Here is a 14,481-nt window from a genome sequence, read left to right on the forward strand (position 1 = left end):
CCTGACCTCGTGATCCGCCCGTCTCGGCCTCCCAAAGTGCTGGGATTACAGGCTTGAGCCACCACGCCCAGCCTGCCCAGGCCGTTTCTTAACTCCTGGCCTCAAGGGATCCTTCCACCTCCGCCACCCAAAGGGCTAGGATTACAGGCATGAGCTACCATGTCCAGCCTTTTTTTGTGGTTGTTATCTTTTAAATTAAGAGACTAAGCCAGTATTCTTGAAAACTGTCCTGCATTCTAGATTTGTCTGAGTGTTTCCTTGTGATATCATTTAACTTGTTCCTTGACCCCTTGTATTTCTCATAAACCAGAAGTTAAAGATCTAAAGTTCGTTGGTTAAATTTAGGTCAAACGTGTTCGGTGGAAATATTTCCTGGGTGATGCTGTGAATTTCACATTGTGTCACGTGAAGAGATGAGTAACTTTCGGATTGATTTTTAGTGAGGCTACATTTGACTGGTTAATGTGGCAACTGGTGGAGTTTTTATTGTAAAAGACATTTTTCCCTTTGTAGTTAGCAAGTAATTGGATGATTCTTTGGAACTTTCTATTTGTTTTACATGTTTATGTTGTCTTTTCTCTGCTTGCCAAGCTGTGGAGGAGCTGGGATCCGAGCCCAGCCTGTCTGACCCTGTAGCCCATACCTCACCCTTATCTCAGCATCTGTCTCTCTCGCGTACCTGATGATGGGTTATACGTGTCTGTTGTCCAGTTTGTGAGCTTATCATCCATCTTTATATCCGTGCAGTACTTCCATTCACAACAGCTGCAGAGTGGATTATTCGTCCCAGATTAGCAAAGAAGCATCAGAAACCTATGGCCTCCCCCCTCACCTCCAAGAAACCCAAACTCTAGAGGTTCTAGCCATTAAGTATTAGAGTTGGAGAAGATCTTCATGGAGAGTGTGTGCTGAACCTCCAGCCCTGTGACAGGCTCAAGTCTTCTTTGGATATAGGAAATGTTCTCTTGAAGGTTTCTTGAGCAAGAATTTTGTTCTAGCGCTGCCAGCCACAATGAATAACTCTTCTTCAGAGACCCGAGGACACCCCCACAGTGCCTCCTCCCCTTCAGAGCGGGTGTTCCCGATGCCCCTGCCCAGGAAGGCGCCTCTCAATATTCCTGGCACCCCAGTCCTCGAAGACTTTCCTCAGAATGACGATGAGAAGGAGCGGCTGCAGCGGAGGCGGTCGAGGGTCTTTGATCTGCAGTTCAGCACCGACTCGCCTCGCTTGTTGGCCTCCCCCTCCAGCAGGTGAGAGGGGCTTGTGGGCTGGCTCTCCTTGAGGCAGCCGCCTTGATGTGGGCTGCGTAGGTCCAGGCATCTCCACAAAACCTCGTGGGTCTAGGTTTTGAAAATTTAAACTATCATGGATTCTTGCCAGAGTTGTTTGCTTTTGTTTTCCGTTTAGGATTATTGATGTTTCAGCTACTATGCCTAAGTTTACAAACACGCAGATTACAGAACATTACTCCACCTGTATCAAACTGTCCACTGAAAATGTGAGTATCTGCTGGTTTATTACTGAAGATGTGATCCCTTGATCACAGGGGCAATCCAGCTATCTTGTTTCTGTAGAGAATGCACAATCAATGATGATGATTCTCCAGTGAGTCATCTTAGTGCTGGTGGTTTCCACCAGAAGTGCTGGTGGTTTTACTGTTTCCTCTAGACCCGTGGTGCACCTCCTGAGAGGCTGCCTGCTATCTGCTGTGTATCTAGAAAGGCAGCATGGCGCTTGAGTGAACAGTAGAGTTCTGGAGCTAGCCTGAGTTGGAGGCTACATGCTCTAAGCTGTGTGGGAGCCACCCAACCATTTTGCTTCCGTGTCCTCTGGAGAATGAGGGTAGTGCCTGCCTCATGAAGTTGTTTGGAGGGTGAGTCCCTTTGTGTGCAGTGCTTAGAGCAGGGCCTGCACACACTGAGCATTCAGGAATTTTGTGCCATCATTCCCTAGCCTTGAACATGAGGACATGCCTGTGAGGATTTGGCTCTTGACAAGTGTTTTTGGGAAAAGAGATCAGTGACAATGTGTGGGTATTCCTATATAAAGACTTAGCTTCCTCTGTTCAAAGCAGCATTATTTACATGAGCCTAGGCTATAAATAACAGTCCTTTCTGCAATTTTCTGTTTTCAGAAAATCACTACCAAGAATGCTTTTGGTTTGCACTTGATTGATTTTATGTCAGAGATTCTTAAACAGAAAGACACCGAACCAACCAACTTTAAAGTAAGAAGGATGTCCACTTTCTCTCGCATCTGAATTAAATGATGACTTCTACTATTTGGCATAACACAGTTGAATTCTGCAAATACACGAGAGACTTCTCATTTAGATGTTATGTTAGTTAATTTACTTTCTTTTCCTAAACTGATGACATACAGACAGAATATATGTTCTGTTTATTCCCATCAGTCATAGAGGGATCTTTGTCATTGTTTCCTTGGGGCAAGTAAATATTTTCTGAAGCTTGCTGTGTTTTACCTGTTGAGAAGTTCTTTTTTGTGCATCTTCGTGAGTGCAGCTCTGATTGACTAGGTGGCTGCAGGTACTCTGGATGCCAGCACTAAGATCTATGCCGTACGCGTGGATGCCGTCCATGCCGATGTATACAGAGTCCTTGGGGGGCTGGGCAAAGATGCACCGTCTTTGGAAGAAGTGGATGGCCATGTTGCAGGTAGGTGGCTAGGGATCTGGATTTAAGTGGCTTTTTTTTAGGGCATACCAGGTAGTTATTTGAGTAATATACTAGAAGAAGGTCACAAGAAATCAGTGATCTCATTTTATTGAAAGCAGGACATTTTTAGAACCATATATGGTCTTACATGAGAAGATACTCAAACACTGAAGTTATGTTTCCTTGAAAAAGAGAAGGGCCTTATCAAAGCGTTTATATTTTATTTATGCCAGGTCGAGTAAACATCACCAACTGAGGAACTTCTCATCTGGGAGTCTTTGGAAATGGACTTGCATGAGAAGCCAAATCTAATAGTTTGGTTTCTCCATAAGTTGCAGATTAAATATGCCTGATGTTTTGAGAGAACTGCATGTTTTTTTGTTTGGGTTTTTTTTGTTTTGTTTTGTTTTTTTAATTTAATTTTTTTTTTTTTTTTTGAGACGAGGCTCACTTTGTCACCCAGGCTGGCATGCAGTGGTGCGATCTTGGCTCATGGAAGCCTCTGGCTCCCGAGTTCAAGCGATACTCCTGCCTCAGCACCCCAAGTAGCTGGGACTACAGGTGGGCATCTCCATGCCCGGCTAATTTTTGTACTGTTTTGTAGACATGGGGTTTCGTTATGTTGGCCAGGCTGGTCTTGAACTCCTGAGCTCAAGAGATCTGTCTGCCTGAGCCTCCCAAAGTGCTAGGATTACAGGCATGGACCACCACACCCGGCCTCACATGTTTAAATTACAACCATTCTTTCAGGTTTTGAAGAACTTGAGTTAGTAAGTTCATCACATGCTTCAAAGCAGCCCTTGCAGTACACAGTTGTATTTCTCCTTTTAGATGGAAGTGCGACTGAAATGGGAACAACCAAAAAGGCTCCAAAGCCAAAGAAGAAGCTCTTACACAGAACCATCGAGCAGAACGTAAACAACCTCAATGTCTCCGAAGCAGATCGGAAGTGTGAGGTGAGGAACTGTGTGCGCAGTGTGGTTTCTGACTAATTCAGAACCTTAGGGGCCGAGACTTGGCAGGGCTAAGGCTGCCTTGCTGGTATGTGCCCATTTAAGCCTCAAGGGAGTAAAACATTCAACTGATATCTCTGCATTATCATCCTTTAACTTGAAAGTAAAGACTAAAAGTGAGTCCCTCAGTGTTTCAGAATGATTGAGAAGAGACTGCAAATTGCTGAGAAATCTAATTGATAAAAAATTAATTTTATTTCCTAGTAAATGTAGCAGTGGTTACGTTAGGTAACATTTAATATGCACCTGGTGAGCACCATATGCTTCCTTAGATCTGTAACCTGTGTTAACTCATCTGCACAACATTCTTGTGTCATTTTAGGAAGGGGTAACTGAGGCACAATGACTTGCCCAAAACGACACATGTAGTGAGTGAGCTAGGAGTTGAAGCTAAGTGGTCTAACTCCAGAATCCTAGCTTTAAATCATCTACCTAGCAAATCCTAAGGAATCTGCTTAAACAGACGGTACTGGAGGCCTCATTTATAATTAGCACAGTTAATTTGAAGCAAACAGGTGTTACTACAATTTTATTTTTTAATTTTGCAATTAAAAGCATTGTTTCAGTGAGTATTCTAATACGTATTATCTTTGCACTCACATGGGAGAGTATAAGAAAATTCTGAGACATGGATTTTAAGTTGCCCTCAAAAAAAGTTACTGATTTACTCTCCCACTAGCAATAGACTAGATTACTTCTGTCTCTTACCTCCACAACATTCATAAATGGCAATTAAGGTCACAAAACTGGAATTGGTCACCAAGGACATGAGTGTATGTAGGAGAAAGACTGGGAGTTCCTTTTCCCCAACGTTAGGAGTTCAGAGAGCTGAAGAAACATGAGTAGGTAGGAGGAATACCAGAAGAGCGTGGTATTCAAATGAGAAGATATTTCCGGGAGTGGGGAATGGTCAACCATGCCAAACGTGGCAACCTGAGGCCACTAATGAGCTTGGAGGGGGGCCCTCTGGACCTCAAGCTCAGACCTCCAGGGAAGGGCTTGGCCGGTGCTAGTGTCCCTGAGTTTGGGGGAGGGGATTGTGTGTCCAGGACCCAGACCCTGGAGCGGGGGCATGCTGGCTGGTGCTGGTGTCTTAATAAGGCTGGTTCTGTGAGTGAAAATCTGCACATGGGGTTCAGCTGCTGCTACAGGTGGGCCCTGGTGCAGCCGGGCTAGAACACTGCTGGGTGACGCTCTCCTCACCTGCAACCTACAGAGAGGAGCAAGTGCCTTCTTCCCCTCGGAGCCTGCAGTCTCCCTCTAGTGCCCCTTCTTGGTAGAGCCTAACAGGCAGCAGCTGGCAAAGCTGAAAGTCCCAGTTTCCGCGTCACAGCCGAGGAGAGAGGGTAGGCTTAGAGCTGAGAGGCAGTAGCTTAGTAACTGCCACGTGGTGAAGTGTCATGAGGATTACTGTCAAAAAACTCTGGGGTGGGGGGAGCGAGATATTATGTATAGAAAGTGAAAACATACGCAAAATGCCACCCATGGGGGAATCAAAGTCGAAGTTTTACAGAGATTTACGTGACTGTTTCAACGTTCTTATGGATTTGAAATTTTTTATGATAAATGGGAGGAAAGGACTGAAAACACTTGAATATAGGCAGTTGTTTTAAAGAGTTTTGCTATAATTTGGAGCAGAGTACTGGGATAGCAAATGGAGGGAAAGGTAAGGCCAAGAGTTTTGATTTTGTTTTTGAATGGGAGAAATGACAGCATGTTCTGTTGATGGCAGCAGTCTAGTGGAGAAGGGATTATTGATGATGCAGCAGAAAGGAGAATTGCCAGGGTGATGTCCTTGCTCAGGTGAGAGGGAAGGGAATGGACAGCACAGGTTGGGCTTGACTGACAGGGGTGTTGTTTGGGTGCACTCATGGCGGATCCTTCTGGATACTGTCTTAGAACAGGAAGTCAGGTCATCAGCTTACAGTGAGGATGGGGGAGGAAGGCACTGGGGGTGTGAGGGAAAGGGTAGGAGAGAGTCCTCTAGGAGATGAGTGAGTGAATGGACTAAGGAGATATGGTGTGACTGTCAGACAACTTAGGGTCTCCCTGAGGGTGGTGGCAGATGGATTTAAAGTGAGGTCCGTTAACATGATTTTGTTTCTCCAGCCGTGAATACCTGTGTGGGTACAATCATGGAGTAGGCAGAAAGTTGGGTTTCATACGGGATCCCGTTGAGCTGGGTGAACGGACACAGCTGGAAAGGGGCACTGGCGGTGAGAGCGTGTGTAAAGGCATGGTCGCATCCACTGCGTAGGGGAATGTTACCTGGGAAGAGAGGGGAATGAGGGGCAGTGGAAAGTAATATAATCAGTAGAGTGTAGGCCTGGTGGGGTGAAAGACTTCTTGGTGTTGGGGACAAGAAGGGGTGAGCTGGAAATGTAGGAGGTCATTGTCAAACAGGGACCCTTAGAATTGAACATATGGAGAGATTGCAGTCGTGGTTAATGACTCAACTCAGAACAGGCAAGGGAATAAATGGTGGAGGCGGGGTGGGGGTCTTACTAGGCTGTCTTGGAGTCCTGGGTTGCTTAGGATGAAGGCGACCATTGAAGGAGAGGATATCAACCAAGAGGCAGTGTACTAGATGGATCAACATATGAATATTGAAATCAGTAAGAGCTACACCAGGAGTAAATTTGGAGACTGGTAATGAGCCATGAACTAATACTAAGATCTTCCAAGAAGAAGGGCAGGTTGTGACCTGGGGGAGTCGGAAGATGACTGCAACGCAGATGGGCAGACAGTGGCGAAGGCGGATGTGGTACTCAGAGCTGGGGGCATCAGAAATTGGGAGGGGGGAGAGTTGGATGCTGCAATCACCTAACCCACCTGTAGGCCACTGGTTTGAGGGCTGTGAAGAGAAAGCAGCCACTGCAGAGGCCTGCAGGGGAAGCATATCCTCAGGCTGGCACCATGTCTCAATTGGAGCAGTGCCCCTCAGCCTGTTTTTTATCACTTTTGCCCCCTTCAGACCCTTTTAGACATTTTGTGCCTACTCCTTCCCCTTGAAATGAAATATGAAGGAATCAGGTTGTGTCGGATAGGGTAGGGTTTGGATAGGCAAACATTACTGTAATATCTAAGATTGTTTTCCACCTTGCCTCCAGGAAACAGTTTTCACCCCTTGAGAGGGAAATGAGAACCCCATTGAGAACACATAAATGAGAACAAGTAGGTGGAGAGACTCCCCGGGAACTAAGTGGGCGATAGAATTTTGCTGATGACTGAGTCTAGAGGGCCCTGAGGAAATACCAGTTTTTGAGGAGGAGTGGGAGATGGGGGCCGTGGTGGGGATAGATCTTAGAGTCCAAGAAACGCAGAACTGTGGGTGTCTTGGGTCTTTTTGTGTAATTAATAAATAAGCCAGATAAAGGGCAACAGTGAGATGAATGCCAGTGTTCTTATAGCAACAACAGTGGTAAGACTGAGTGTGCAGGGGCTAGGGAAATGGGGCCTTGCCATGCCCACTCTGAGTGGTGAGGTGAGCGGGGCATTACTGTGCACGGGCAGGGAGGGGCCAGAGGAAGGAGAGTCACTGAGAATGAGGCCTAAAAGGGAGGGGAGAGGCGAGAGTGACTGGCTCTTGTGGGGAGAGGGAGTTGTATTTTTTCCTTAAGTGTGTGTCAGCATTAACCATGGGTGATGCCAGATGTGCAGGCAGATGATGTAAAGCTCAGATCCAGGTTCCTCCATCCTTAGCTGTGTGACCTGGGAAGAGATACGAATCTCACTGTCATATACTGTAAAAACAGGGAATGCTGGCCAACCCACATCTGGGTTTTATATTAGTGAATCTGTTTATGTTAAGGTCTTTTTTTTTTTTAATTTTTTTTTGAGACGGAGTCTTGCCCTGTCACCCAGGCTGGAGTGCAGTGGCGTGATCTCAGCTCACTGTAAGCTCCACCTCCTGGGTTCATGCCATTCTCCTGCCTCAGCCTGCCGAGTAGCTGGGACTACAGGCACCTGCCACCACATCTGACTAGTTTTTTGTATTTTTAGTAGAGATGGGGTTTTACCGTGTTAGCCAGGATGGTCTTGATCTCCTGACCTCGTGATCCCGCCTGCCTTGGCCTCCCAAAGTGCTGGGATTACAGGCGTGAGCCACCGCGCCCGCCCTATGTCAAGGTCTTTAAACATGGTTATATGCTACACACATCTGAAGCGGTATTACTTATTAGTCATAGGGTCCAGAAAGCCCTTCTACCTTCCCTTCCCTCCCCCAGTTCTTCTTGTTTTTTCCCCTTCCTAGATAATCTGGAATTTATCTTACTGTCAGTCTTTTTTTTTGAGATGAGTCTTACTTTGTGGCCCAGGCTGGAGTACAGTGGCACGATCTTGGCTCACTACAACTTCTGCCTCCCCAGTTCAAACGATTCTCGTGCCTCAACCTCCCGTGTAGCTGGGACTACAGGCACGCACCACTGCACTCAACTACTTTTTTTTGTATTATTAGTAGAGATGGGGTTTCACCATGTTGACCAGGCTAGTCTCGAACTCCTGATCTCAAGTGATCCGCCCATGTGGGGTTCCCAAAGTGCTGGGATTACAGACGTGAGCCACCGCTCCTGGCCTTTACTGTCATTCTTACTTTTGGTTCTGTAGTGAAATGTTCAAATCAATCAAGGATTATTAAGTATAGGATGTTTGGAAATTCTGTTTTGTAGTCATCTTCTTTCTTATCAGGTAGTCTCAATTCTGAGGGCCTGAGGAAAACGGACTGTTTCCCAGGCCTGCATTAGCCTTTCCCATGATTATAAAGAGAAAAGGAGAGAGCAGCAAGTAGGGCTGCTTCCTCTAAGCCTGATATTGACAGGCTGTAGTATGTTTATGCCAAGTGAAATGAATACTGTCATGAAGAAATGCCAAATACTCCAATCCTGGAAAGCTTTTTTTGCTCTGTAAGCTGCAGTAAACTTGTAATCGCCCAGAGTATGGAAGATAGAAAAAGGGATGGATTGTCACAAACAGAATTTAAAGCTTCAACTGTTTATTAAACTCTCATTTTCTTTTCTGTTTTTTTAAGACAGAGTCTCACTCTGTTGCCCAGGCTGGAGGGCAGTGGTTCAATCTTGGCTCACTGCAACCTCCATTTCCTGGGTTCAAGCGATTCTCCTGCTTCAGCCACCCAAGTAGCTGGATTACAGACACGCACCACCACGCCCGGCTAATGTTTAAATTTTTAATAAAGACAGGGTTTTGCCATGTTGGCCATGCTGGTCTCGAACTCCTGACCTCAAGTGATCTGCCTGCCTCGGCCTCCCAAAGTGCTGGGATTACAGATGTAAACTCTCATTTTCTTGGAGGTCAGAAAGCAAATGTGTGGGTATGTCTAGACCAGTTGAGAACACTTTTATATGTGAGCTGGTCTCTTTTGGACACAGCTCTTCAGTATGTGCAGAACACTTGCCGTCATAGAGGATTCAAACATGATTATGCTTCAGTTCTTCATACCGGGATAATACAGGTAGATGAATGCAAGGAAGGTCAAGGCATATACTATAGGAAACCAGAGTTGGTAGGGCTCAGAGTTTATGGAAGAGGCAAGACTTGAACTGGGCCTTGAAGGAAGGCTAGGTGTCTGTCAGGTAGACATTGCCAGGGAGGTGGTTTTAAGTAGAGGTGTAAGCAAAAGCCACAGCACAGGAAGGTTCTGATTAGGAAGCTGGAGTGTATACGAGTTTGGCTAGAGCCGAGGATTTGCTTTTAGAAATCACCTAAAGAGATCTTGAACTTTATCATTCGGTCTATTCCAAGGCCTTGTATTGTGGTCCTTCCTTACTGCAGACCCTTGTTTCAGAAGGTTTCATCTACTGTCCCATTGAATTGCTTAGGGATATAAATCCCTCTCTTCTCACACATGATATAATTCTAGACACAAGTGAGGAACATTATCATAGTGTTTTCAGCTTTAATGTGGGTCAATGTACAGTTTCCATGTTGGCTCTGAAGTGCTGAGTGTAGTTCCATTAACTACCTACCCAAGACTTCTAGGGATGCAAGCCTCCAGATGGGAAACCGTTACTCTGGATAGCATTTGAGAAGGCAAAAGGAGTAACGGCACTGGTATTTTTAGGATGGGAATTGGGACAGGCCAGAGATAAGGGTCATATTGCTGGCTCTGGGGATGGAAAGATGCACTGGGAGGTAACCGACCTGGACGTGTGACTGCCTGAGGGCTAAGGGGACGGGAGAACGTGGCGATGATGAATGTGCTGCTCTGGGATGAAGAATGGTGAGATGGGTTTATGGTACGGCAGGAGCTGAACCTCAGTTCCGATGAGCTTGGACTCTGAGCTAAGGGGGCCAGGGAAGAGCCAGGGAGCCACATCTGTGTTGTCCTATCCAAGCCCCTCGCTCGATAGCAGCCATGTTCTGAGGCATCAGGGAGACCCGTGAACCCAATCCCCCGCCGTATCTCCTGTCTCAAGGTCACCTGCAGAGTCCCAGGGGGCTTCTAGCCTCTTGCTATACATGTGTGTGGCTTGCCCTGTCCGTATTCTTATGCCCAGTGCCTTATTTTGCCTTTGGGCTTGATGTCATATGACCATGCCACTCCTGCTCCTGACCCAGTCTTAGGGACCTTCTTAAAACCTCTCTCAGGTTTTACCCAGCCAGCTAGCCCTACTGACTCTGTCTGTCCTTTGCCTGGATATCTTGGGTATGTTCTTCCAAACTTTAGAAGATACTTCTGTTCAGAGAACAGTAGAGCCCTGTGACTAGCTCTATCACACAGGCTTTTTAAGCCAATGGAATTTGTTAGTGACTTATAAAAGGAGACCAGCAGCAAGGATACACGTCCAGGTGTATTATAAAAAAGCCAATTGGCACAGTGTATACTTGCCACCATGTACTGTCTTCTGGAGCAGTATATGTTTATCCCCGACTATGACCAGCCTTTCTTTTGAACCGGGATTTTATCTGATCAATTAGAAAAGCCACTTTTGTCGGGTGTGGCTCACACCTGCAGTCCCAGTACTTTGGGAGGCCAAGGTGGATGGATCACTTGAGGTCAGGAGTTCGAGACCAGCCTGGCCAACATGGTGAAACTCCATCTCTACTAAAAATGCAAAAGTTAGCCAGGTGTAGTGGCGCATACCTGTAGTCCCAGCTACTTGGGAGGCTGAGGCCCAAGAATCGCTGGAGCCTGGGAGGCAGAGGTTGACAGTGAGCCAAGATCATGCCACTACATTCCAGCCTGGGCGGCAGAGCAAACTCCGTCTCAAAAACAAACAAACAAAAAAACACACTTTTGACCATGAGTGTAGATATTTCAGTCCATTGTATACACCTGCTAATGAGCGGGGCCAAATGCATGAGAGTTTATATTTCCCTTGGCTACATGCCGTAAATCTTTAGTTTCTTCTCTCTCTGTGTTCAGATTGATCCCATGTTTCAGAAGACGGCAGCCTCGTTTGATGAGTGCAGCACAGCGGGGGTGTTTCTGTCCACTCTCCACTGCCAGGACTACAGAAGTGAGCTGCTGTTTCCCTCTGATGTCCAGACGCTCTCCACGGGAGAACCTCTCGAGTTGCCAGAGTTAGGTTGGGTAGAAATGACAGATTTAAAAGGTAAGTACAAGTGATGCCTTTCACCAGAACATTTCAGTCATTGGGGAATTTTTTACATAACCATGGGGTACAATAAGCCTGTCATGCTCTTATGTTGCTTAAATTACCCAGAAATTTTCTCTGGAATGCCAAATTGTGTATTCTTTTGGGAGTGCCTTGCAATCCACTAACTTTTGTCTTCTCTGCGACGTGGAGTCTAAAACAGTAAACCGTTGCCTCTTGGTCTTGATGTGCCCTGTACCTTAGGTGCCCACTCTTTGCAGTCAGCTCTTCAAGTCACATTTTGGAGCCCTGGATTCCTCCTGGAGTGTCAGAGTTTGTACTTGGGAAGGGGACTTAGAGAGGCCTTTGCCTAGCCAGGGAGGCTTTGTCTTTATTTGCTCCCCATCCAGGGGGCCCTGAGGAGAAGAGAGCATTGTGAATTGTTTTGAGACTCCTCTGCAGCAGTCTAAGAACTGATCTCTCCTATTATCAGTCCCCTATACTGGCTTGACAGAGATTTTAGCATCCTTCCCATTTATGCCTCCGCCCCTGAGTTGGAGCTTCTCCTTGGGATGTTGTAATGAGGTACCGGCAGGTGGGGAGGCCAGGTGTGTGCAGCGCAGTAGCTACACTTGGGCTCCCAGAAGAGCTGCCGCTTCTGCAGATTTCCACTGCAGTGTTCGTGCTCTCGCTGAGCTTCATCTCAAGTGCGGTCATTTGTACATGGTAAATGAAATTGATACTCCTCCTCCAGGCTGTGCGGTTGTTCCAGCTCCCATTCTTGTCATTTCAATTCTTGCCTCAATTTTATTTAGTATAACTTTTGTGCTAACAATCTATTTTCCAAGTTTATGCTCTCATTGGGGCTCTAATCCTCTGAAGTAAGTCTTCTCTAGTTAGTATGGGACAAAAAATAAAGTACCATTACATGATTGCCAGTGCACTTAGTGTATTTTTAGGACGAAGCATTTCATTTCCCAGCTATAGCATAGGTCACAGAATTCATTTCAGAATCAAATGTGCTGTAGGTTTCTCCTCTAGTGTTTTACTAATTTGTGCGATGACAGTGCATAGCCTCACTCCAGTGTGGGTGTGGCCTGTGCATCTGCTGGCCCCCAGGAGAGGCAGGGACACAGAGATTGGCAGCCAGCCAGCTACTGATGATACTTGAGCTTTGCTGGAGGACAGTGAGGTAACTGTGCCTCTCGTCTCTCTTGCCACTCAGTATCATTCTGAAGGGAGTAAGGAATGCACTTGACCCACTTCTAATCTCTCTTTGTGATCTTGCTATCCTCTCCAGCGCCCTTGCAGCAGTGTGCGGAAGATCGCCAGATCTGCCCTTCCCTGGCCGGGTTCCAGTTTACTCAGTGGGACAGTGAAACACATAATGAGGTGTGGTCAGCTTTTAGTGGCTCGTGGTTTCAGTTAGTTGGCTCAAGATTGGTCCTGCCCGGTGGGAACCAAAACTGTGGCACCATCTTTATTTAGCCAGGAGTACAGAAAATATTTCCTTTGGCACTTCCTTAGGGACAAAAACCCTGAGGGAGAAGAGGTAGGGTTGTGAACCCCAGCAGGACTATTCTAGAGGTACATGAGTTCCGGGATCAACTTCATGTCCTCTCTTCTGCTGTCCTAGGGTAAGGCAGCCCTGACATGAATGAGTGAACATTTATAATTAGATTTACTGTTGAATGTAGTTAGCCCAGTGGCCTCGAATCTCTGAGGCTGCTGTCAAGCTTGAGGAATTTCCTGCTCTTTGGGGTTGAGTCCCGTGGCACAGAGTTTCCTGAGAAATTGTCATGTGTAGAGCTTTCCTCTGTGTATTTTTAGCATGGCCCCCTTTAGCCTACTTACTACAATTTCCAAAATAAATGGTCTCTAAGGAAAACTGTTTTCTGCAAACATGTAGTTAATGGATACAGAATCCTGTTTCATGTTTCACAAACTGTACCTGACAACAATGCAGCTTCATCCTGTGCTGCACAATATAAACTTCCTCCTCACTGTGCTGTCGTGAGAATCCTGGTCTGGGCAGGCAGGGGATGCGGAAGGGCGGCTCGGGGGATGGAGGAGGCTGGAAACTGAAATTTAAGGGTGAGAAGGCTGTCCCTCCAGTGGTGATTTGGGGTGGTTACATGAACGAGACTTAGAGAACCCTCTTTTGTCCCTCCAGTCTGTGTCGGCCCTGGTAGACAAGTTTAAGAAGAATGACCAGGTGTTTGACATCAACGCTGAAGTTGAGAGTGACCGCGGAGACGTCCCTGATGGGCCCCTGGGGGATGACTTTGATGCCAGCGATGAACCCGACCACACTGCAGTTGGGGATCATGAAGAGTTCAGGAGTTGGAAGGAGCCCTGCCAGGTTCAGAGCTGCCAGTAAGGCTCCCAGAGTCACAGAAAGTGTTTCCATAGGAGTTTTCCATTGGTTCTTTTTTCTTTTTCTCTAATTAAAAAAAATTTTTCTTTCTTTTTTTTTTTTTTTTTCCAAAAATAGAGACTGGCGTCTCACTGCATTGCCCAGGCTGGTCTTGAACTCTTGGGCTTGCAGTCCTCCTGCTTTGGCCTCCCTGAGTGCCAGGATCACAGGTGTGAGCCACCATGCCTGGGCTCTATCAGTTCTTAACAGATTTCCTGCTGGGGTGATTGAATTTGATGTCTGATTGGCTGGGCTGGGTGCTGTGTCATTCCCAACAGCCGAGCTTCTCAGCGGAGCCTTTCTGACTCAGAGGAGTCACACCTGGCTTTGAATGTCAGCTTAGCCACTTTGGTTATACGACTGACATTGCAGGAGTTTGTAAGGATTGGAACAGTGTGAAGTGTTTGGAGCAAAGCAGCTGGGATCTAGTAATGGCGTCAGTGTGGCTACTGTCACCACATGCACTTTGGTAGCAGAGAGCACGCTCCCTTTGTCCATGCTGCTGATAGCGTGGCTCTCGGTGACTCTAAGCCACCAATTTGCCATCAGAAAGGTAAGCAAGTAGGGGTTAGGCAGTGTTGGGTTACCAGATGGGCAGACTGGGGACGAGCAAGGCAGCGAAAACAAAACCAACAAAATTGAGCATATTTGGAGGAGGAGAAGGGCAATTGGTTTAGTAATTTAAATTTTTGATTATACTAGTAAACATCATAAAAATAATCAGAACTTGGGTGACCTTTATGTATTTAATAGATTAGTGCTGTTTTTTTTTTGTTTTTTGATACGGAGTCTTGCTCTGTCGCCCAGGCTGGAGTGCAGTGGC

The 14,481-nt window shown here is 46.4% G+C and overlaps 1 protein-coding gene across 1 annotated transcript in view; it reads left to right on the plus strand.

Moving 5' to 3' along the window:
• Nucleotides 1-744: 744 nt before the first annotated feature.
• The window catches only part of NCAPH (non-SMC condensin I complex, subunit H), a 31,748-nt gene continuing 18,011 nt past the window's right edge, over nt 745-14,481 (plus strand). The window contains exons 1-8 of the mRNA XM_011956515.1: nt 745-1,251; nt 1,409-1,499; nt 2,136-2,228; nt 2,538-2,676; nt 3,508-3,632; nt 11,071-11,260; nt 12,543-12,634; nt 13,416-13,618. Of these exons, the coding sequence (XP_011811905.1) occupies nt 1,013-1,251; nt 1,409-1,499; nt 2,136-2,228; nt 2,538-2,676; nt 3,508-3,632; nt 11,071-11,260; nt 12,543-12,634; nt 13,416-13,618 (1,172 nt within the window). The 5' untranslated portion in view covers nt 745-1,012. The remainder of the gene's footprint in view (nt 1,252-1,408; nt 1,500-2,135; nt 2,229-2,537; nt 2,677-3,507; nt 3,633-11,070; nt 11,261-12,542; nt 12,635-13,415; nt 13,619-14,481) is intronic.

This window comes from Colobus angolensis, unplaced genomic scaffold, assembly GCF_000951035.1.
Source record: "Colobus angolensis palliatus isolate OR3802 unplaced genomic scaffold, Cang.pa_1.0 Scaffold42, whole genome shotgun sequence".
Classification (NCBI taxonomy): Eukaryota; Metazoa; Chordata; class Mammalia; order Primates; family Cercopithecidae; genus Colobus; species Colobus angolensis.